General features: G+C 47.6%; 1 protein-coding gene and 1 long non-coding RNA gene across 3 annotated transcripts in view; one reads left to right on the top strand and one right to left on the bottom strand.

Moving 5' to 3' along the window:
- The window catches only part of LOC146194735 (uncharacterized), an 83,704-nt gene that overhangs the window by 58,170 nt on the left and 780 nt on the right, over positions 1 to 24,754 (bottom strand). Inside the window, exon 2 of the mRNA XM_084597520.1 lies at positions 22,532 to 22,632. Coding sequence (XP_084453646.1) covers positions 22,532 to 22,609 — 78 coding nt within the window. The 5' untranslated portion in view covers positions 22,610 to 22,632. The remainder of the gene's footprint in view (positions 1 to 22,531; positions 22,633 to 24,754) is intronic.
- LOC146194736 (uncharacterized) overlaps positions 1 to 24,754 on the top strand; it is a 94,260-nt gene that overhangs the window by 9,701 nt on the left and 59,805 nt on the right. The window contains exon 1 of one of the 2 annotated variants that reach the window (XR_014705904.1): positions 21,478 to 21,746. The exons of the other annotated variant lie outside the window; for it this stretch is intronic. This is a non-coding gene — a long non-coding RNA (uncharacterized LOC146194736). Of the gene's footprint in view, positions 1 to 21,477; positions 21,747 to 24,754 lie in introns of those variants that run through there. 2 annotated transcript variants of the gene reach the window in all.

Below are 24,754 nucleotides of genomic sequence, written 5' to 3' on the forward strand. Positions count from 1 at the left end.
TATAAATGATCCCTATAACAATAAGACTTCGCGCATCCTTACTTTTTTGGCTCGTTAAGATGCACAAAAGCCACTTGTTGACAACAACCCCATAAATAATTACAAAAAAGAATTGCTTCATGTTTTCGGTTTTTTCCCTAAAAGTAATAATGAATGGAATAATTCAGCAAACGACATTGCAACCTAAGATTGACTGCCATTATCTGAATCGCATTTGTTTTTACGTAGCGACTGACTTTACTGTATTGGCTATTTTCTGCCATGGTTGTCTTTTCTGTTGTGTCCCGTTTCAGCTACAGGCTGCTTGCGCTTGCAATAACGAGTGACTTAATGCGTCTTCTGTTACGCATTGCTGCACCTTGCACATTTAGTTTATAGTTTCTATCTTTATCCGCTTCGCTAAGATCACACCGCCGTATGAAAAGATTAATAAATGAATGAATAAAAAGAGCGTAAATATAATGCTCCCACCCAGGTGTTGTCGACGAGCTACCTCGTCTAAAGTGAGCCTCGGCATAAAATGTGCTACGTAGCCCGTCTTATGTGGGAAAAATGAAATTCCGCTGCGTTTCAAAAGTACGCCTTGACAGCGTGCTCCATCCACCCGAAAGCAGCACAAATTTGCAAACCGCAGCAAAATTCGTGCCATCTGCATGGTAGAAGGATCCCGCAGTAGCGAAAATCCCACAGTCGCCTGCCAGGCTTCTAACACTCCGCTATTTTTTTAAAGGTAGCGAAAACTACACGAGCGCACTCTCGAAGGGTCCAGGAGGCAGCGCTAGCAGACGAAGCGCCGCACTCTTTCGTGCATATCGCGTACTCACGAAGCCGCGCTCGGTGCATACATAAACCGGTCAGTTCAACAGATTTTTGTCCAATCCTGCTCAAGAAGCTTCGATAGGAGTAATAACTTAAAAACTGATTGATTTATAGGAAGGGAAAGGCGCGGTGACTGTGTCACTTGCTTTCCGTGGACACTTCAACCGCGCCCTAAGGGAAGGGAGGAAGGTGGGAGTGGAAAGAGAGAAATAGGAGCCGTAGTGGAGGGCTACGGAGTAATTTCGACCACCTGGGGATCTTTAACGATGTCTCCCCTGATGGGGCTGGTACAGGTGGGTCACCGCCGCTTGCGACGGGGGCTAGCCTGGCACCGAATGTTTATCTGTTCTAGGCCGTCATTGCACACGCCACCGCTGGTGGTGGACGACGGCTGTTGTTGCGGCGCGCGTCTTTCTTTACCTCTTCCTTTTCTTTCTTATCTAAGTTCTATCTGCACGAGGCAGCGGAGGTGGCTCAGCTACAGAGCCAGTAGCAGGCCCGTGCATTTTCTTTTCTTTCTTCCTACAGCCACAGCAACAACAACAACAACAACGCTGACGTCGCACAGCCCACGGACGCCTCTTCAACTCTACCGTGCGTGTGCCGCATAAACGTAAAAAAAAATAAAATAAATAAACGCGTGCGTTAAACGAGCCAGCTCATTTTTCTTAAATATTCGCCTCAGTGCAGCGGCTAGGAAACTGTTCATTAATTATGCATTTATATCAGTAGCGAACTTGAAGTGGAAATTATATTTCAGTAAATTTATTGGTATCGTTTTCTTACTTAAAAATAAGTGGACCGAATTTTCTGCAACTTTTGGGAACGTTGTTGAGCAGGAAGTTCTAATGAAGTCGAGGTCATAGCGTTTGTAACCGTTTGGGTGTGCTCCGTTTTACACACTTTTTTGGCTCGAGTTTATTTCGTTTACACAGTATTCCAACAGCTTTATTTTTGAGAAAAAGTCAATTTCTCTGCAACTGTGTGTTACCAACGCAGGTATATCTTCTAACAACTACAAAAATAAAATCGGGTATGACGCGATACAAAGCGCACGAATAATGTTTTCTCACTTTTCTATTCTTTATTTGCTTGATATTGTTTTCCTTATAGCCTGCCGGGCAATATAGTCACCAGTGCGTTTGGATGCCGCCTCTTGAAACTTGATCCCTGTGCGCGTTTAGCGGAACTTGTTCGCGTTCGATGCAACGCCGCGAGGCTTCTCCGCTGAAAGAAGGGCTCAATAGCGTTTCACACACACGGTTGTTTTTACGCTTTTTTATATTACAAAGTTTTGTTTTTTAATTTTCATACACCGATATGTAGCATAGGAACATACTGACTTTCAATTTTAATCATTTTGGCACATTTGGACCCTTCCCTTTTTATAATGTAATGTTTTATTTATCTAAATAAAGTGATCAATTGTAGGGACTCAATTTTCATAATAAGCATTATCAGGCATTGCCTTTTCATTCTGAGAATTTTGACACAGTGGATTCCACGCGTTATATTACAGTCCGAATCAGTTTGGGGAAAGGAAGGGGCGCGAAACGGCAGTGACTTTTCACTAGACATCCACAGTGCAAGAAATGGCTTCATAGGCATATCGTTCTTGATATTTTGCTCATGAAATAGCATATGGCCAAACAAGGGCCAACCCGGGCAAGCGAACGGCTCTTTAAGCAGACAGAAATCGCTTCACATAGTCGAGTGTTTTTCGTGGCCATTAAAATCTCGCGCCCGATCCTATGAGGCCATAGCTTCCTTCTGTTGCTATTATCGTCCCCGCGAGAAATGAAAAATAACTTTTTCGCGTCTTCCGCACGGTTCCGACAGCTGAAAGCACAACAGCCCGGCGCAGCCGCATGCCACGCGTACGCTTCAATATTTGAGTTCAGAGGTGTAATTCTTGCGTCCGCTTAAGCATAACGTACTGCATATACACTCGTAAAACTGCAATATAGGCACTTGAAGTACTTTTTGTTTAACTAATAGGCCAATATCACAATGGCAAGCGCAGGTGGCCGTGCATTTCAGCGAAGCAGCGGGTAACGCTGGACCCTTTGGGCGGAGCTTGGCGGCGAAAAGGTTACGTGGAGCCAACCGGCCAATCAGAGGGAGGGGCGGCTGGATCAAGACCTGTCGCTACTTTTAAAAAAATAGAGGTTTCAGTTTCGTGGCACCCCTTCGAACTGTGATGCAAAACAATCACATGGCGTTGTGACGGTACAAAAACGTGTGACGTCACAGTGACGCACTATTTGCGGGTCATTAATTTTTTTAACGAAAAACAAGGCCAACAATGACGGACGCCAAACGATGCTCGGAAAAGGGAAGAATGAACACCGTAACCGCTATGCCAACTTTGCTTTACGGGAATTTGTACTGACAAGTTTTGCGTTAACTTAAATGTTACGGTGTCCTCAACCGCCTCATTATAGCAATGTTCTACTCCGTGGTCGTTACCTGTATTTCGTTGCGCGTCATGTAGGTAGATTCTGTAGATAATGCATAGAGGTGCCCTTCTGAATAATATTAATCAAGTGAATTCTTCAAGCACATGAATATAAAGCACATGGTTTGAGTGATTTCACGAAGTGCATAAATGCGTGAAGCTGTGTTGCATCGAAAGCAGGCTTCGTTAATTCATGGTTGCACATATAGATGCTTCACGAAAACAAAAAAACTGAACCGTGACCACTTTTCGTTCATCTGTCATGGTCTTCATGTAATCTCCGCGATAACAAAATCGTCTCAGCGTCTTGCAAACCAGGCACGGCGAGACCAGACGCTTGCGAACAAGCAATGTACCGTGAATGTGAAACTCGAACGGGATAACTGCAATGGTACACACAAAGCTATAAGACCTTAGGTGAGAAATTCAAACGGCGATTGCTACTGCATAGGAGGCAGCGCCTGCGAAGGGAATGTAAACTGCTATACAGTTTCCTTCCCTCCTTCTAAAATCTCGTTTTGCTGTGCGCAATTCCACTGCTTCACTCGCGCTTCAATTGTCAATGAGAGGAGTCTATGAGAGGTTAAAAATTTACAGCAACTTCAACATTTAATATATCTACAGAAATTGTTCAGCTGACAATAAGAACCTCACAGTGATAGCAGCTGTTAAATCACATATAGCAAACGTTAGTGGGTTATGCGACGCAGCCAGTAAAACACGCAGCAAAGGCAGGGGTAAAAAGTCTTTACCGAATGCTACTCGCCTCTGGGGGCATTAAAACCTCACGTTCAAAGTTCAGTGAAAAAATGGATAAAGCAAGACGCTGCTCGTGCAGTCGTGTATCTGCGCGAGCCACCACTGTAGACGACTACACGCACGTAGAGGCTGTACGGGCTAAATTCACTGTAATACGTGCGTGGAGCCAATGCCTCCTGGAGAAGTACCTGCAGCGACGTGGCCGCGAGGCGGAGCCAGAAATACGCTATGATTGATTGGTTTATAGGAAGGGAAAGGCGCGGTAACTGTCTCACTTGCATTCTGTGGACACCTCAACCTCGCCGTAAGGGAAGGGAGGAAGGTAGGAGTGAAAGTGGAAAGAGGGAAAGAGGAGCCGTAGTGGAGGGCTACGGAGTACTTTCGACCACCTGGGGATCTTCAACGTGCGCTGACATCGCACAGCACACGGACGCCTCTACGTTTCGCCTCCATCAAAACGCAGCCGCCGAGGTCGGGTTCGAACCCAGGTACTCCGGCACAGTAGTCAAGCGCCTTACCACTGCCAGAACTACGTCTATTGGGATAGGGGGTGGCAGTAGAGGGAGATATGGCGGGAGGCAAAACCCCCAACGCTGCAGGCACGAATAACTCAAGGAGGCACTGATGGAGCTCGTAAAGAGTGAGCGGTGCGCATGCGCAGAACGTGACGGGCCAGCTTGAGTTCCACGGACGTGTGTGTGACTGAACCTTGCGTACGCGCTGCGCGCACCTAGACCGTCTATGGGATATCTCGCAAGATACCGAACAAGCGAGAGAGGGCGCCGAAAGCAAGACAGCAGTAAAGCCCCTTTAGATGGCAGCCATTCTGATCCGGCGTGTTGTAAACATAATTCTTTCGCTCATTTCATTCGCTTTTCCAAAACTGACGATTTGGACTTTCTTGCCGATGTGAGGTAGTGCACCCCGCTTGAGGATGCCATGGAGGAAAAAATTGGCAATGGCTTAGCTTGGTTAATCCTGGTAGTTGCGAAAGCAATAGCTATGGCTACGCCTAGGTTCAGCTGGTGGTGTAGCTGGGTATGGTGCTTGTGGTGCTTGTGGTTATGCTTATGGGCATGCAGTTATTCACTCTAGCCACGGCATATGGTTCAACTATTGTTTATTTGGGGGTGCTACCTGGTTATTCTATGTATAACTAGTAGCGAGGCAAGGAGTGCCGTGGCTGCAACAATATACTTGGTTGTGGGTGAGGTTAAGGCAGAATATACAACTGCCGCCCCGGCATCGGCTGTAACGGCATTCTTTACACCATCAGAAATGAAAGCATCCCTGGAGACTGCGTTGGTTCCACCTGCCGCTTGGCCACCTCCTATAGTATCTAACGTTGCACCCCACCCCCAGAGGTAGCTGCGGCTGCAGCCCCATAATTCTTCTTAGCTTTAGGAGCATGTGGCACGACTGCAGCTCCGCCCGGCTGTAGATCGACGCTGGGCTTAACTCTCGGTGTGTAAGGGCGTACCCGAACCGGCGCCCCAAACGTCGTTCTAAACGGTTTTACAACGGTCTCAGGGATGACGTCACTCCGGCTGTAGCGCTCCCCCACGGAGGGAGCGGAGTTAGACCGCGGCTGGTAACTACCGTGTCTAGGAGGGGTACCGCCTCGCGAGCCGACGCCGCTGGGGCCCCTGTTTTTGCGGCAGATGGGATGGCGTCACTCCGACTGTAGCGCATCTCGTGGAAGGAGCGGGAGTTAGGCCGCGGTTGGTAGCTACCGCCTCGCGAGTTGGCGCGAGTTGGGGCCCCTGTTTTTGCGCAGCTGTGCTTAGCGGCGCGCCAAAGGTCCCACTAAAGGTTACTGGTATCTACCGTCTCGCTACGCGAAGGGCTGAAAAGTGAAACTAGTATTGCTTTCGCAATAAAAATGTCTTCAGCGCGCGCACCGTACACGACCGGACGAATCTGCTGCACGCGCGGTATGCGGAAGAGGATAGGAGAAGCCTTCACCGGTGGGCCATTTTGTAGTTTAAGTTCAGTGCGCAGCAAAATATCTATAAAACGAACACCATTATTATAGCTTTTTTTAACGCGGTAGCGCTAAGGAGCTCGTGTCGCAGAAAAGCCGGTGTCGTCGGCGTCCAGTGGGCGATAAATCCCGGCATGCACTTCATAAATAAAAAGCAAGTTCCAAGATGGGCTGGGTGGGAATCGAACCAGGGTCTCCGGAGTGTGAGACGGAGACGCTACCACTCAGCCACGAGTTATTTTTTATTTCCGAGGTATACATGAACAACAAGTGTTTTATTAAGTGCCACTCAGCCACGAGTTCCATGCTTGAAAGCGGTACAAAAGCGCTTCTAGTGAATGCGGTGTTGCCTTAGAAACATGCCGTAGAACGTTATACTGCAGTGTATATCGGTAATTATGAGCATGTTACTTACAGAAGTCGCAGTTACAAGAGTAGCGAAGTACGTTTCCGCTACATTTCTTCTGCGCTCTGCGCACATGTAGAGCCATCTTGCGGCAAACACAGAAGAACCCCTCCTCGCAATGTGCGGCGCTGCCCCGACACGTGGCGCGCCACTCGGCCCTGACGTTTCGCCGTGCACCCTCACAGGTTGTAGAATCAAGCGTCTTTCCTTTCTTTAGATCACTATCTTCGCTCACCCGCTTCTCTCCTTCGGGCCGCGCGGGTACCGGTGCGAGGATGCCCCAATACCCTTGCGTTTAGTAAGTTTTCTCGACGAGGTGCAATAACGCTATCGCGTTCCACTCTTGAAGGCGAAGCTTAAGCGTCCTCCAAATTTTTCTGTACGCAGATCAGGAACCGAGAAGAAATATTCGGAATAGGACCCGCTGCTGGAAGAAATACAGACGATTGCGAAAGAAAAAAAATGCCCACGATTATGTTACTTCCTAATGCGAAATTTGAGCGCAGCTCATCAGCTGTTTCATCTTTTCGATAAATTGAGGCAAAACGAAGAGGCGTCCGTGTGCTGTGCGATGTCAGGGCACGTTAAAGATCCCCAGGGGGTCGAAATTACTCCGTAGCCCTCCACTACGGCTCCCCTTTCTGTCTTTTCACTTTCACTCCCACCTTCCTCCCTTCCCTTACGGCGCGGTTCAGGTGTTCACAGAGCAAATGTGACAAATACTGCGCCTTTCCTTTCCCGTGAACCAATAGAGAGGAGGAGGAGGAGGAGGAAAAACTTTATTAGCCGTATATTATTTGGCGGTTTTAGACGTCTTCAGAGATGCCTGCTTGTTGTATCCACAAGAGTCTTCTCCGTCGACTTCGTCCACTTTTTCACAATGGTCGATTGCCCTCAGTCCAGGGCTCCGCTGGCTGCTGCTGCCCGTTGGGCTCGCTGTACCAGACCTTGCTGGTCTTCGCAGCGGTCACTGGACAGCAGAGTCTCCCATTGCTCCGCACTCGGGTTTCGAATTTTGGGGACCACATCTATGTTTTGACATGCCCATGTGATGTGATATAGTGTTGGTTTTTCATCGCACCACGGACATCTGTCAGCGTATATGGTAGGGTGCATTTTGTTTAGTATGTGCAGGTTTGGGTATGAACCCGCCTGTAATTGTCTCCATATGACAGTTTCCTCTCTGGTGAGAGAACTGTGCGGTGGGGGATATCGCATTCTTCTTCCTCTATAGTTTTCTAGTATGGCCGAGTGTGACTTGGGTGTTGGCAAAAGTTCCGCGGACTCGTTGGATGCTCGGAAAGTAGTGTATGCTCGAGCTATCCTGTCAGCCTCTAGGTTCCCTGCCACCCCCATGTGCCCCGGTACCCATATAATTTTGTGTCTGGTCTTGTTTTCTTTGTGGTTGTTAATTCTGTCGCTCGCTTTGAGAAGTATACGGAGCGCGTGACGACCAATCCTACCATTCATGAAATTTCGACAGGCTGTTTGAGAGTCCGTGAGTATCGTTAGCGACCGCCCAGCTCTATAGCCCTCCGCCACCGCTAGAGAAATGGCTACTTCCTCGGCCTCTGCTACTGTGCAGTGTCGGATAGAGGCGCTGGTCACTTCACGTAGAGACGAATTGACCACCGTGGCCACTGCAATTTTGTTGTGTCCTCCTCTCGAGGACGCGTCTGCATACACAGTCGTGTCTTGAGGAGCGTATGTTTTTTGAATAAAATCGGCCCTTGCTTCTCTTCTACCTTGGTGGAGGTTCGGGTTCATGTTTCTTGGGATTGGAGCTACCTTGAGGGACTTGCGAAGTTCGTCGGGGATCGTTACCGTCCTCGCTATTTCTCGCATCTGCTCACAGTATCCGAGTCTCTGTAAGAGCGCTCTTCCAGTCGTTGTCTGCAGCAGCCTGAGTTTTTGCGACTCAAGCTGCGCCTCGCGTAGTTCTTCGAATGTGTTTTGCAATCCAAGCGCCATGAGCTTTTCTGTAGACGTGTTGCGCGGTAATCGGAGCGCCGTCTTATACGCTTTGCGTAGCAGGGCATCCGCTTGTTGTATTTCACTCTTGTTGAGGCACTGGTAGGGCAGGCTGTACATAATTCGGCTCACTACCAGGTTTCTAACTAGTTTTAGTGTGTCCTCTTCGCGCATGCCATGCCGCCTGTTGGTGATGCGGGTGATCATGCGTGTCACTTGTAGCGTTGTTGTTTTGAGCTTGGTAAAAGTGTGACTACTGCGTTGGTTCGATTGAACCCACATACCTAATATTCTTACTGTTGTCTTTTCAGGGATGGGCATTCCTTCCAGGTAGATGTTGAGTTTCAGGTTCTCACTGGTTGGGACGGTCCGGTTTTGTTTGCCTCTCCACACTCGAAGCAGTTCCGATTTCTCGGTAGAGCATGCGAGTCCTCTTTCTCCGAGATATTTCTGTACACAGGAGGCCGCTTCCTGTAGTTTTTCTTCCTTCTCCCCGAGGGAACCGGTGTTCGTCCAGACTGTTATGTCGTCTGCATACATGGCGTGCCTGATGCCTTCGATCTTCTCTAGTTTTTGTGCTAGACCTATCATAGCTATATTGAAGAGGATAGGTGAGATGACTGATCCTTGTGGTGTTCCTTTGTTTGGCACGTGAATTTTGTTCGATCGAAGGTCTCCCATGCCGATGGTGGCAGTTCTATCTGACAGGAAGGCTTTGACGTACCCGTGGATTCTGCGTCCGCAGTCCAAGTCGTCTAGGCCTCTAAGAATCGCTTCGTGACTGACGTTATCAATGCTCTCTTGATGTCAAGGGCCATTATGACATTTTCACCTGTTCCGGGTACGTTGCGGAGCACATCTTCTTGTATTTGAAGCAGCACGTCCTGCGTCGAGAGTTTTGCTCTGAAGCCGAACATGGTATGGGGTACATGTTCATTATCTTCCATGAAATTTTGCAGTCTGAGCATCACCACCCGCTCGTAAAGCTTGCCTAGGCACGACGTGAGCGAGATGGGCCTGAGATTTTCAATTTTGAGCTGTTTGCCAGGTTTAGGTATCATAATTACTTCGGCGTGTTTCCAGTCTTCGGGAACCGTCTCCGCCTCCCAGTGTTTGTTTAGAAAGCTTACGAGCTCTTGTATGAGGTCATCACTCAGGTTTCGGATCAGGGCATTGTCGATTCTGTCGGCTCCTGCTGCCGTGTTTCTGGTCGTATTCCTTATGGCCGCATAAACATCTTCCACAGTTATTGGGCGGTCGAGTCTCTCGTTTTCGGCTCCGCGATAGGTTCCTTGGTATCGTGAGGGGTTGCGATCACCGAAACATTTTTTTCGTGCCTTCTCTAAAAGGTCGGTGTCCGAACCCTCGAAGGAGTGGATGAATCTGTGGATACTTTTATTGTTTTCTGATTTTGTTTTGGTCGGATCGATTAGTGCTCTTAGGAGATTCCAGGTTCTGGCCATACCTAAGGTTCCCTTAGGCGAGTCGCTGAATTGTTCCCAATTTTGTCTCGCGAGTAGCGCTGCGTATTCTTCAGCTTTTGCCGTAACTTCTGCTATCTTTAGTTTTAGTTTCCTGTTGTGTTTTTGCTTCCGCCATCTTTTGGTGAGACTGCGTCTGGCTTCCCATAAGCGCAGAAGGTGCCCGTCTACTTCGGGCGTTGTTGTTGTTCGTCTTACACTTTTTGTGCATTTGTCTCGCGTTTCTGTCAACATGCCGCTCCAGTCTTCTAGTGATTGAATGCCGCCTTCAGATTTTTTGCAAGCCCCGCGGAACGCGTTCCAGTCCGTGAGTTTTGCATGTCCGATCCGGCATCTTATCCTTTCCGATGCTATTCGCGTCCGGAGGATAAAGTGATCGCTACCTAGGTTTTCCATCATGTTTTCCCACTGTGACTCCTTGCTCTTCCTTACGAACGTGAGGTCCGGGCAAGTGTCCGTGCTCACACTATTACCGATTCTCGTGGGGGTCGCGGGATCTGTGATTAGCTTACAGCCAAAATATTCGGCTACGTCCGCTAATGTTCTTCCCTTGATATCTTGCTTCCGGTATCCCCAACTCGTGTTCATGGCGTTGAAATCTCCCACGATAATGAGTGCATTTTCTTTGGCCAGCTTGTGCGCTCCGTGGAAGAGTTCAAAGAATTTGGCTTTTCTTTGTCTTGGCGGGCTGTACACGTTCAGTACGAATGTGCTCCTTCCCTTTCGCTTTTTCGGAATGATTTCGACAAGCGCGTGCTCGATGTCCGTGTCGGCGATGGTATCGTGCCTGATTGCGGTGATGGCTTTGATGACTAGAACGGCTGCTTTACCCCCGTTTTGGCTCTCGTAAACATCGTACCCCTGTAAAGAGGGCCTGGTTCCAGTCTCTTGGAGCGCAATCACATCGGGGGGTGTAAGCTGTGTGTTTATGTATTGTTTTAGTAGGGCCTGTTTTTTGCGGTAGCCTCTGCAGTTCCATTGCCAAATTTCTAAGTTTTCTTGGTCTTGCTGACGCGTCTTGGTCATGTTTACGTGTTCTTGCTGTTGCCTTGTTCGACAGCGAACGCCGTTAACGCTGGACGGTTGTACGCTCTTTCCCTAATGTTTTCGTTATGTCTTTGTTTTCGAAAAGCACTTTTGATTTCTGAGATCTGCCCCTGAAATTGTGCTTGCATCTGTTGCATTTGAGATTGGATTTGCCGCATCATATCCTGCATCATCTGTTGCATTCGTGTTTCAAGTTCTCCATTGTTGGATGCTTGTGGCTGTTTTGGAAAGGCTCTAGTGATTTCAAGCTCCCGCTGTTGTGCCTTTAGTGTTTTTGTTAGTTCCTCGACCTTGCGTTCGAGCTCATTTTGTTTGAGTCGAGCGAGTTCAAGCTCGCGTCTGAGTTCATCACTGCTCGCGTCTTTAGCTTCTTTGACATGAATATTTTTGTTGTTTGTATTGTTTGTGTTACTATTGTCTACCGAGTGCGGATCAATGGTAGATGCCCAGCTTACCTTGCTGCCGCCTTGCTGGGAAAGCTTCTTTTTCTGCTTTTCTTGTTTGTTCCCCTCCTGTGAACCGGCCGGCGACAGAGGTGGGAAGGAATTGGACCTTGATCGGCTCCTCGAGGTCTCTCCTTCTGAGCTGAACCATCGCTTGCGTGGTCGCCCGCGTTGGCCTCTGCGCCCTCTTTCCCCGCTGGGCTTTGGTCTTGCCTTTTTCAGTCTCTCGGGGCACTCTTTGGATCCGGTGAGATGTGCCTCACCGCATATTAGGCACTTGAGCTCGCACACATGGTCTTTCGCGGGATTTTTATCTCCGCACAGTCCGCACACAATAATGTCCGGTGTGTGGCACACGTCGGAGCGGTGTCCTTGCTGGAAACAGACGTAGCACACTTGCCTCGTGGGGCGGTACTGGTAGCACGGTAGTTCACCTCCGCAGTATATTACGAATTTCGGCAAGATCGGGCCGTCGAACGTGATCACTGCGGTCTTGGATTTTCCAAGCATCCTTGCCTGGAGAATGGTTACAGAGAAAAAAGAGGCAAGGATTTCGAGCAAGGCACATAAGCACAATTACATACTTCTTTTTTTTTAATTTTTCACACGTATTCCTTCAAGAAACACTCCACTAACAGTTCTTGGCTGTCATGAAAGAAGCTTTGTGATCCGAGAAATGAAGAGAGCAATTGAGTTATCGGAAGGTTGCGGGAGGCAGCGCGTGGGTCCATAGGAACGTTGCTCAACGAACAGATAGCAGCGACTCGCTGACGCCGCTAGCGAGTGAAGCGAGCCTGGAAGCGAGTGAGAACGGTATGCACGCACCGTGATCCGCCGCTGTACGGTTGCTTTCTGCGGATGAAGGATGCGAGCGCTATTGTATCCCCCTCCGTACCGGTCGTCTCGGTGCGCCCGCATACTTGCGGAGCGGGTCGGCGTTTCCGCAACCGGAGAGCACCCTCGCCTCCACTCAGGAAGAGGGGGGGAGGTCTCCTCTTTCTGCATGGCGGCGACGGTGTTCTACGCAGCACGTTGTGTTGACTAGCTAGCGACGTCAGTCAGTCGCTGCTAGCGCTGCCTCCGGCGACCCCCTTTTTTTTCCTCGTGTGCTCCGGTAGCTGCGCGCGCTCCTGCCCCCATCATTCGCCGCTGAGTGTACCCCCCCCTCCTCCTGCGAGGCTCCGGTGGCCAAAGCGCCGGCTCGAACGGGGGGGCTGAAAGGGGGGCGGAACTGGTTACGAGGCCGACGCCGACGCCGCCGCGAAACCCAGGAACGGCCGCCAAAGAGCTACGCTCTAAAAGGCTATAAGATTCGAGCTTTCAAAATAGTTCAAGTAAGCACCGGAGGATGGAACGCATTCGCTGGAGCAAGAAGTTCAGCGGCGGCAACGAGAAGCTCCCCAACGTAGGGGTATGCTCGAACAAGTTTTGACAGTTCTATCTGCTTGGCTGCAGAATATCGCACTTTTATGCCACTGGATTGAAACACACCTGCATTGGGGATGATGGTCTCAGTGATGCAGCTTGAAGCGCTGGCTGCCCGACGGCGAGCCAGATATTTGAATAAATGTTGAACGGCAGCATTAATCACAACTTGATCCATGAGAATCGCCTGCCACTGTCTGAGCTCGACATGCCGCCACCAGTTAAGAGTGAGCCCACACGCAGCACCGGTAAGTCTCCTTCCCAATTAATCTGCTGTAATTTTTCTGTGATATTTCACGGCTCTTCTCTGTTCGACAAAAGCATTTGTTGGGCGAGTTGGTGTTTTTGATGGTCCATAGCTACAGCGCAAACGACAGGACAGAAATGAAGGAGGGACACTGTGTGGTGTCCCTCCTTCATCTCTGTTCTGTCGTTTGCGCTGTAGTTATGGATCTTCTCTGTTTCCACGTACCCGTGCTGACAGCAGTAGACACACACCGGTAGAACGCTTAAGCTACGTCCTTAAGAGTGGAATGCGACAGCGTTCATCTCCTTCTTTCATCCACGCTACAAACGTCGGTGCGGGAGCGCCGATCAGCGAACACTGTTGGTTTGCGAACGCCAGTCTACGAACTACGAGCTAGGAACGCCGAACTACTCTGTCATGGCATTGGTCATGGGAACGGTTGCTCTCCCTTTGTCTCTTCCTCGCTTGACACACTCCAGTAGAACGCTCGTCCGTGTGCTGTGTGATGTCAGCGCACGTTAAAGGTCCCCAGGTGGTCGAAATTACTCCGTAGCCCTCCACTACGGCTCCTCTTTCTCTCTTTCCACTTTCACTCCCACCTTCCTCCCTTCCCCTTACGGTGTGGTTGCGGTGTCCACAGAATGCAAGCGAGACAGTTACCGCGCCTTTCCCTTCCTATAAATAAATCAGTTTTTTTTTAAGCTACACCTCTAAGAGTGTAGCGCGACAGCGTCCTTCCCCTTCTTTCATCCATGCTACAAACGCCGCTGTGTGAGCGCCGTTCAGCGAACACCGCTGGTTTACGAACGCTGGTCTACAAATGCCGAGCTACGAACGCCGAACCACACTCTCATGAGCATGGTTGTCTCTCTTTCTTTCTCTCTCGCTCTACACACCCTTGCTCCTTTTCCTTCGTTGGGGTTGCGGCGGCGGCAGCTGTGTCCGCCTCCATTGAGCGGCCGTGGTCCTTGCGATGTAGTGTAGCTCTCGCACATGCGCAGCTTGGTTGCGCAGAGGACATGCGAAACTCTAACCTGCGTAGTGTAGCTCATACTACAAAAAATATTTGCCATGCATTGCCGGTTCAGGTGTCCACAGAACAAGCGTGACAGAGACTGCGCCTTCCCTTTCCTGTGAACTAATAAGAAAAATTATAAAAACACCTCTGATGAAAAGGCGGTGCTACAACAGAGGTTATCGCTGCAGCACTCGCAGCTTTCGCTCTATCACGAGGTTGAAGTCATGCATGGTGGTGGTGGTGAAAAACTTTATTTAGTGGAGCCGCGAAATACTCGTTACAAGGGCTGGGCCGGCTGCGTATTTGGGTTTGCTCGGTACGGTGGCTCCGCAAGGGACAAAACGACAGAAGAGACGAAGAAAGCGGGCAGTTCCGACTAGCATCTACCGCCCCCAGGAGCCGAGCAGCCTAGCGATTAGCGGCGCATGCTTTTTCAATGGGCGTCATGCTGGACGCGGCACTAGCTTGAGGAAGCCTATACTACTACTACTACTACTACTACTACTACTATTACTACTACTACTATTGCTATTAATATTATTATTAATGTTATTATTAATTATTGTTATTAATATTAATATTATTATTATTATTATTATTATTATTATTATTATTATTATTATTATTATTAGTAGTAGTAGTAGTAGTAGTAGTAGTAGTAGTAGTATAGAGGAAGACTCGTTTCACGAAGTTGGCAGTGTATTAGCAGTCTGTATGTAACGGGCGAATTATCTGGCTAAATATGTTCACAGTTTTAATTATTAATAATAATAGTAATTCATTCACAGGAAGGGTAAGGCGCAGTATCTGTCACACGTGTCTGTGGACACCTGAACCGCGCCGTAAGGGAAGGGTTGAAGGTGGGAGTTAACGTGGAAAGAGAGAAAGAGGAGCCATAGTGGAGGGCTACGGAGTAGTTGAGTGACAGATACTGCGCCTTTCCCTTCCTGTGAACCAATTATTATTATTATTAATAATTAAAACTATGAAGATAATATTTAGCAAGTTAGTTCGGCCGTTACCTACAGACAATTCAGCGCCAACTTCTTGAAACGAGTCTTCATCTATACTACTAATAATAGTAATAATAATAATAATAATAATAATAATAATAATAATAATAATAACCATTAGCAGATAAATATTACTCTGTGTATTATTATTATTATTATTTAGTAGTAGTAGTAGCAGTAATAGCATTATAGGCTCTCTCAAGCTAGTGCCGCGCGTCTAACATGACGCCCAGTGAAAATGCATGCGCCGCTAATCGCTAGGCTGCTCGGCTCCTGGGGGCGGTAGATGCTAGTCGGAACAGCCCGCTTTCTTCGTCTCTTCTGTCGTTTTGTCCCTTGCGGAGCCACCGTACCAAGCAAACCCAAATACGCGGGCCGGCTCCTGATCACGGGTGGTGGCCAGCAGGCAGTGCCTGACGGCGACCGCTTCAGCCCAGTCGACCAGTCTCCTTTGTGGAGCCGGTTCTGAGATGGAGACCGCGATCTCCCAAGCCTCGTTGCCCGTAAGGCGCCATTCGGCCGGTGGTTGAAACTCCGGGCATCTGAACCTAATATGTTCGAATGTAGCTCTCGGGGCCTCGCTGAGGGAACATTCGGACTGATGAGTAGAGGGGGAGAAGAGTGCCAGCAGTGCTGGGGAGGGAAAGGTGCGGGCTTGAAGGTGTCTCCATGTTATTTGTTGTGGTTTAGTTAAGGAGGGGTGTGGGGGAGGGTAGTGAAGTCTTTCAGACCGGTAGTGTAGTGTAATGTCGTTGTAGGTGATAAGCCGATCTCTGGCACTGCCTAGGTCCTCGGTATCTGTTGCTCGGTCGACGTATGCTCGAGCAGCAGAATTGGCCGCTTCGTTACCGGGGTTGTCGGAATGGGCTGGTACCCAGACAAGGTCTATGGGTCGGGGTGTTTGAACGTTGGTAGTTAAGATTTTGTGAGAGGCAGCATGTAGCTGGCCTCGGCCGAAATTTTTTATGGCAGTTTTAGAATCGCTGAGGATAAGGGTGGCAGTGGAAGAGACTATCGCGATGGCTATAGCGGATTCTTCTGCTTCTATGGACGTTCGGGTAATGATAGAGGCTGATGTGATGTGTTCGAAGCGGCTGGATACCGCGCATATCGCATAAGCTGAGCGGTGTTGATATTCTGCGGCGTCCACGTAGACCGTGTCGGGTTCGTCCGCATGTGCTCTGTGTAGAACACGTGCTCTCGCTTTCCGTCTGGCCTGGTTATGAAGGGGATGCATGTTTTTCGGAAGTGGGTGGACAGTGAAGTGATCGCGGACTGTCGTTGGAACTGCATAAGTTTCTATTGGAGGGGCACGTAACGGTCTAAGTTGGAGAAAGGAAAGAATGTGGCGACCAGTTGGGGTAGTGGAGAGCCGTCCTAGTTGGGCGATGCGGTGGGCTTCCACCAGTTCGCTGAGGGTGTTATGAACTCCCATGTCTAAGAGTCGATAGGTTGGGGTGCACTTAGGTAAGCCGAGAGCTGCCGTATAAGCCTGTCTGATGAGAGCATCCACCTTATCTGTCTCTTTTTTTGTTAGATATAAATACGGAATCGAGTAAAGAATGCGGCTTATAATAAATGCCTGTACTAAGCGTCTGAGGTCATGCTCGCGCATTCCACAGTGCTTGTTGGCTATACGTTTGATTAGGCGGGTGATCTGATGTGTTGTGTTAGTCAGTCTGGAGAGTGTATCCGTGTTAAGGCCGTTGTCTTGTATGAACATACCTAGTATTCGTGTGGCACTGGCTGACCATCTACGGTGATGAGCATAGGGGATTGGTGGTGGGCTTGGGTGGGGTATCAGGAGCTCGGATTTGGTAGATCAACATGCAAGGCCTATTGAAGCTGCGCATCTTGACACCATGTCTGCCCCCTCCTGAAGAGTTTCTTCCATGCTACCTACATTCCCAGTGGTGGTCCACAGGGTGATATCATCTGCATATAGAGAATGGGAGAGGTTTGGGATCTGTGACAGCTTTTTAGCCATGGGGATGAGTGGGATGTTAAATAAAAAGGGGGAAAGGACTGATCCCTGCGGGGTGCCTCCTTTAGGGGACCGAACCGAATTTCTGCTGTGCGATCCCGGAGAAATGCTGAAATGTAGGCATGTGTTCGGTTTCCCACATTCAGAGTGGATAGTGCATCCAATATAGAGGAGTGATAGACATTGTCAAATGCCTTTTGCAAGTCTACAGCCAGCAATGCTCTTGTGCGTTTGCAGTGTCGGGGATGGAGAATTTCTTCTGATATCTGTAGCATGACATCTTGGGTGCATAGGTGGCTGCGGAAACCCAGCATTGTGTGAGGAAAAAGGTCGCGGGTTTGCATGTGTGTATGTAGCCGATTCAAGACAATGTGTTCAAAAAGTTTACCAAGACATGAAGTTAGCGAAATGGGCCTAAGGTTTGAAAGAGTGAGCGGTTTGCCGGGTTTAGGTATAAAGGTAACCTGAGCGTGCGTCCACTCTGAGGGAAGCGTTCCCTCTTGCCAGTGTTTGTTAAAGAGTTCCGTTATTGCCTGGATGGAGTTTTCATCGAGGTTTCTAAGTGTTTTGTTCGTGACCTGATCGGCTCCTGGAGCAGACGTAGTGCGGAGTTGGAGCATGGCTGCTCGGACTTCATACTTTGTGATGTCTTCGTCTAGCTTATGGTTTTGGGTTCCAAGGCACTGTGGTAAGGGTGTCTTCGGTGTGGTTGTGAGGTATGTATCTTTTAAGGATTAAATAATGTTGTCGTTGTCCATGTCTATGCCATGGATAAGACGCGTCACATTTTTCTGCTGTACATTCTTGGCGTGATCGGGTTCAAGAAGGCATCGTAGCAACCGCCACGTGTCCTTAAGTCCTAGGTTTCGAGCAAGGCGGTCGCATACTTGACCCCATTGCTGGTGACTGAGCTGTGCCGCGTTCGTCTCCATTTCCCTTATGAGAGCGGAGATGCGTAGCTTCAGGGCGCGATTTTGTTTGTTTTTAAGCCATCGCTTCTGTAAGCTCGAATGAGCTTCCCACATGTGGAGTAATAGGCTGTCAATCACCTCCGAGGATTGTGTGCACGGCATTTCTGATGTGGCCATGTTCACGTCCTTGTTGAGGTTAGCCAGCCAATTTGTAAGGTGGTCTATCTGCTTCGGGGCCGCGGCACGAAGATCGCGAAAGCGATCCCAGTTGGTGATTTTGAGTTTCCTCTTTACACGGCGGGTTATGGAGGATAGTGAGAAAGAGGTCTCAATTATATAGTGATCGCTACCAAGAGAGGTTTGCGTGTTTGTCCAATAGCATTGTGTTATGATTTTCGTGAGTGTAAGATCGGGGGTGGTGTTGTTCTGTACACTGTTGCCGATGCGCGTGTACTGTTGTGTATCATTGACAAGGGTTATGGCCTCATTTTGGAGAAGTGTCCAGAGTCGGGCGCCTTTACTGCAAGTCGTTTTGTATCCCCATGTGATATGGCGGGCATTAAAGTCTCCTGCAACTATCAATGGTTGGTTAGCGCTGATTTGAAGGGCTTTTTTCATGGCCGCCATTAGAGGAGTAGTTTTCCCTTTCGGGGGGCTGTAGAAGCTCCATAATTTTGAAGCGATATCTTCACTATGCGAATTGGATCCAAGCTCACCGTGGTCTTTCCTATGACCTTCAAACACCTTTGAGGTCAAGTTCGGATTTTAGACACAATAACTTTGGGTAGCTATGTTCCCACCAAAGGTCATGGTCAAATGTCAACTCATGTGGGAAGTAGCTTAACGCTAGAGCAGCTGCGTGGCGAGACAAATAATAATAATAATAATAATAATAATAATAATAATAATAATAATAATAATAATAATAATAATAATAATAATAATAATAATAATAATAATAATAATTATTATTATTATTATTATTATTATTATTATTATTATTATTATTATTATTATTATTATAACATGGTTCACAGGAAGAAAAAGGCATAGTATCTGTTACACTTGTTTCTGTGGGCTTCTGAACCGCGCCGTAAGGAAAGGGAAGAAGGTGGGAGTGAAAGTGGAAAGAGAGAAAGAGAAGCCGTAGTGGAAGAATTACAAAGATGAGAAGTAGACAACGACGGCGCAGAACGGACAACTGATTTAAGGAATGAACGGAAGACCATATATATATATATATATATATATATATATATATATATATATATATATATATATATATATATATATATATATATATATATATATATATACACACACTTGGTGGACGCCCATGCGCATAGTCAGGTTTGAAAAAATAAATGCACATGTACAATGCTCCCTCCCACGCATGTGGTGAAACCTGCCGGCGCACTATCCATTGTGCAGCATGGTCATCCCTTTTACTGTCAGCGCCACGGACGTTTTACTCACACAAACATTTTGATTCTTGTTAATATGGAAATGCTCGACGATTTCTCTAATAGTCTGGTCATTGTGAAGAAGTGTCAACTAAGAAAGGTACACACTCACACGCGTTAAAACGTTTAGCCAAGTTAGTTTCATTCTTTTTAAAAGACAGTGCGTGCCCCATCAGTCTGATGCTGATGCAACGGCCTGTCTGCCCGTACGTACGTACGGCCACAGGACAATGAAATTTGATACACTACACCCATCCTACAACTAATAAAACTCTCGGCGTGATTGACCTGGCATCTGTTCTTACTTCTTGTGCCCCCAGCTTCCTTTCAACTGCTGCCCCTACCTTACCTATCTAGGGGCGGAAAACAACACCTGTACGCCATGTTGTGCTTCTACGTTTTTAAAACGATGTGACAATGCATGTATATAAGGCTCATGGTTCACCAACTCGCCAACTCGCCCAATCAACCGTTCTTCTACAGTTCATTTACTGTGCACTTGACAGCAATAAAGTTATTTGCGCTCTCTTTTGAGATGTCAGCAGGACCTTCGATAACATCCGGCATGGTCTACAATTGCAAAAAAAAAAAAAAAACATGATGCCATGGTATTTAGATCCCCATTTAATGAGGGTTTGAAAAACTAGTTATTTAATCAATCTCAGCCCGGCCGCGGCGGTGCAGTGATTGAAACATATTCCTTTAAAGATAGACGCTTTGCAATTGCAAGTACTATATTTTCGGTGTGGGTGAGTATTTCTTTCTGTAATGCTCGAGTAGGCGTTTCAGAATTCGTTCCAGAGACATTTAAATTTTACTGAAAACGTATTACGTCTGCATCTCAGCAAAATAAGGTTTATAACAGCGTTTGCCCACATGTGTAACAATAAAGTATTGCTTTTCTGCATGCACGTAGGTGCATAATGGGCTCAGCAGTGGTCGCACGGCGATGAATGTTTGATGAGCTCTCTGCAGCACAACTTGTGCCGCTTGTTTCGAAGTGTAACGCGGCGTCCTACTGCGATATCCTTGACAGCTACATCGTCCCGTTCGCCCTGGACGGGCCCTTGGTTTTTACCTACTTCAGCAGGACCGCAAGTTAAAATTCTCCAAGATATACTAGAAGAGCGAGGATTTGGACAGCTGTAATAGGTGCCAAAGGGCGCGGTCTTCAACATTATAGAAGATGTGTGGGGAGTTCTTAAATGCAGCTAGCTGCGCCTCAACCTGGGTGCAACAAGTAAAGAATTGTGGCTTGCTGTTGCAGCGGAATGGCAGCGCATTAAGCAATGCCGGCAATTTCTTTAATCTCTGTACGATTCTCTGCCACAATGCATGGAAGCTGCCATTAGTGTTAACCGCAATAGCACGTGCTTTGAACTGCGTTTACTTTCTACTATGTATCTTTTGTTGTTCTGAAGTAAACTATAGATGCACATACTTCTATGAAGACAAAGAATCCTCTTGTTACGTTCGACGTGCTGAACATGCGTTGCTACCTGCCGAATTCACAACATGTGCGTTTCGCGCATTTTATTTCATGTGCTACACAAAACACACAGACTAAGCCAGCATCCTGTTTTTTTATTTTGTGCGTATTCGTTCTTACATTTGCCAGGCTATATGCGCAACGTAAGATAAACGAAGTGAAGACTGCAAAAAAAAGAAAAAAAAGCGCGTGCTGTTCATCGCTGGTACTTATTATATAAGCGGACATGGAAGAAGCCACGATAAGTTATGTAAATCAATGAACAAAAAATATGTCTCCCCATGACACGCTGTTTGCTGCAAAATCGTGACTAAACCGTCGTGGCAGCACTCGCTGCCGGGCATGCCAAGCTGGCATGCAGGAGACCGCACGCGCCAGCTGCCGATTATCAAGCGGCGCGAATCGCTCTTCTAACGCATCGCATGCAGCGTCAGAGAAATCTTTGATGACTCATTTGAAAAGCAACACGCATCTCCGTTCGAGCCGCCAAAAGTGATGGCCGTATGCTGCAGATAAGGGTCGGCTGATTGCGCGCGCTTCTTGCTGGAGACCAAGCTAATATCAGTTACCAGAGCCGGCGTTAAAAAGCGATGAGACATAGTTTGTCAAGATCTCGCGCCCTCCATTTACGCCTGACTGCACCTGTACTTACCTAACACCTGATAAGTATTTCTCATTGATTAATGTCCCATTTGTGTTTGCTAGGCGTATAACCACTAAACTTAAAGGCTGATCGTGTTGAGCCATGCTTTCGCCAAGCACCAGGACGACGTTCATAAGCTTGACTCCCCGGATCGCCACCTAGTATCTCCGGCATTCTCTTCGGAGGTGAGGTAATTCCAAAATGTAGTCGCGTCAGACAGTACTTCTGTAGTATTCTCAGGCTATTTTGCGGCGTACAATATAAAACGTTGTTGCACGACGCATCGTCGTTTGCGCTAACCTGCTGATGCTTGTCGCTGTAAACCGAGCCGCTAGACCAAAGCTGCCATTTGGGCTTGCGATACCAGTGCTTAGCACTAGTGGGATGCCTGCAAGACCTTTGAAACATCCCCTGTCTAGCTGCAGCTAGATTCCCATACATTGTCTTAGAGAATAATAACCAGCCAAGGGACGAGGACGAAGAAAGACAAAGTACACACTGTAGCTGGACTAACAACTATGCTTCGTCCTCGTCCTTTGGCGTTGTCTTAGAGAATAATAACCAGCCAAGGGACGAGGACGAAGAAAGACAAAGTACACACTGTAGCTGGACTAACAACTATGCTTCGTCCTCGTCCTTTGGCTGGTTATTATTCTCTAAGACAATGTACCAAGTGACCCAGATTTCAACCCTCATTCCATACATTTCAGGTCATTTTAAAAGTCTTCAGGACGATGGAAAAATTGTTTTTGTTTTGTGCGTATCAAGCATGCAATGCTGTTCATTACCTTAAACTGTCAAAAAGAAGTTTGGATGAATTTACTTCACGTATTTGAAGTATTTAACTAGAGCGTTGCTCATTAAGGCCACGACATCACGCTGCATGGAAGGAACGCGTCCTAACGGTTTGGCGCAGTGATTTTGCTTGTAGAGGTGCTTCTCATCCTCTGATATACCTTCCTTTACTTACCAGCATCCTGAATGGTGGTATTTCCTTGCTTGACGAGTGGTCGCTGTCTGGAACGGAGCTTGAGTCATAGGAGCTCATGGTCGGCTACTGTCTGGAGCCAACTATTGATAGAAGGAGAACAAGAAAAGGAGCATCGGGCTTTGCTACTTTTCCCGCGGAAATGTCGTGAAATGTGAGGCATATTAAGAGCAACGCTTTTCTTCCTAACTGCCACATTGAAATACGTCAATGTCTCGTAATGGCACGGATACGAGACCTGCGTGCAGTGGAACCTGAATACGTTTAGGCTGCGCGTACGCCGAAGTAGATATGCCTGCAACGACAAAAAGCGAAGCGAAATTGATAATGAAGTCACAAGCGCAGCGTTTCTAACTCTCGAGATGCCAAAACCAGAGAATTCTACTGCTTGAACATATCGCATAATATTTGGCTTTTTGTCCAGCGGAAGCATGTATAGTATCTGTTCACCCTCAGTGCGTACTTCCGTCATGCATGTCTGCCCTGTTAATGATCCTTTCGATAATTATTTCAGTTTGGCTTGCAGTGATCAAGTTCCGAAGCAACCCAGGCTTCGAGGAACGCCGTACTGGAGGGCTGCGGAAATTTTGACCTGGGGGTATCGTGCAATGGCACGATACACGAGATTTTCACTTTTCGGTTCCATGAAAAAACAGCCGTGGCGGCCGTAATCGAAACGAAGCTCTCAGGGCCGGCCGTCAAATGCTTGACAACTACGCCCGGCGACAGGCCTTTCGATAACCCGACATTTACTTGAGTCTTGTGAGCACTGGAAATTTGATGATTAGTCACGCTTGCTCGGCCCCCAACGTTGTGGGCGCTCGAGGCTTACTGCTTAGTATCGGGTTCGCTGAAATTGCTTCAAAGCAAAGTATGGCAAACTTAGCGACAATCCCGGCAACATTTCATCGAACTAAACCATTTTTGAATTTAAAGAGAACCGAAGGGTCAGAGCTGTCTCGACTAGATTTAAGAGCTGACAAGGGCGGTCGGTTTGAAAGTTCTTTTATTATCGGTTGAAAGTAGGCACTTTCAACGTGCTGTGAGCATAACTTTAACTTTTAACCAATTAAATGCTATTCCTTTATTGCAGCCCACCACGAAGTTCATAATTATTTTATTGACAAAGAAAGCTTTGGTTTGTGGCATTTGAGTTCCCAAAGCGACTCAAGCTATGTGAGACGCCGTAGACGTAGGATGCAGAATTGTGCTGCTCTCAATATTGGATTCGGTGGTGAAACAAAATCACCAGTGCCCGTGTCTTGATGATCCAGTTCCAGCGTTTGGCTGATAAGTTGGCTATGCGTGCAGCCCGCTCAGTCAGCTCGCCGCGCTCGCTGCAACTTGCATTGTCACATCTGCCAACTGTCTTGCGTGGGTGAAGAAACCCCCCAGACATATTGGCCTGCCGCTGCAATACACGGACGCAGCTGATTTTGTTCTCTCAAGCCAGGATTGCGCTAGCCAAGTGATTGTTATTTAAAATTCGAGGGCTTTTATGAAGCTCGGAAAAAAGATACGCCTGGAGCGTTTTTGTAGCAAATATATAGAAAGGGGGTTTGTGAAGGTGATCTCCAAGTTGGCACATCACATATTTGAATCAAGTCAATATTTAGTAAATTGCAAAAATTAACAAATTGGCTTATTAGTTCTCTGCAAAATAGAAAATGCCTCTGATGCGCAAGACGACTGGCAGCTCTATGCAACTAGTTTCCATGACCTACCTCAAAAGTTTAATTTTTCAACCCTTGGCTAAAATTATCTTGGGAACCCTGTAAATATCCGTTCTACGTCGTTGATGTGCCCAGAGAGGTTTGGGTTACGGCACCTATTCCTCTTGAAGCAAAAAACAAAATAAACAATCTTCAGATGCTCCTTCAGGTTTTAAGAATAGAATCTTTACAACTGCAGTATCATATATTGTTGCCATCCGAAACACAATGGCTTGTGTGGGCAGTAGGGTAGAGATGCAAGAGAAAATGAAATAAGCGAGCGCTGTAGTTCTGGGGGCCAGAATCTAATCGTCAGAGCTTACGTCATGCGCATTGAAATTGCACAGCGCGGGCAGCTTGAACGAAATAAAAATTACATGACTGCGCTTAAGTCTGCTTAAGAGCAGAACTGGCGAAAGCCTGTTTGCAGGTATGCTTTTATCGTCGTTATCACCGTTACTGTCTTTCTCACCATCACTGTTGCCATCTACTT

This window comes from Amblyomma maculatum, chromosome 3 (assembly GCF_055883805.1).
Source record: "Amblyomma maculatum isolate TAMU_Amacu chromosome 3, ASM5588380v1, whole genome shotgun sequence".
Taxonomy (NCBI): Eukaryota; Metazoa; Arthropoda; class Arachnida; order Ixodida; family Ixodidae; genus Amblyomma; species Amblyomma maculatum.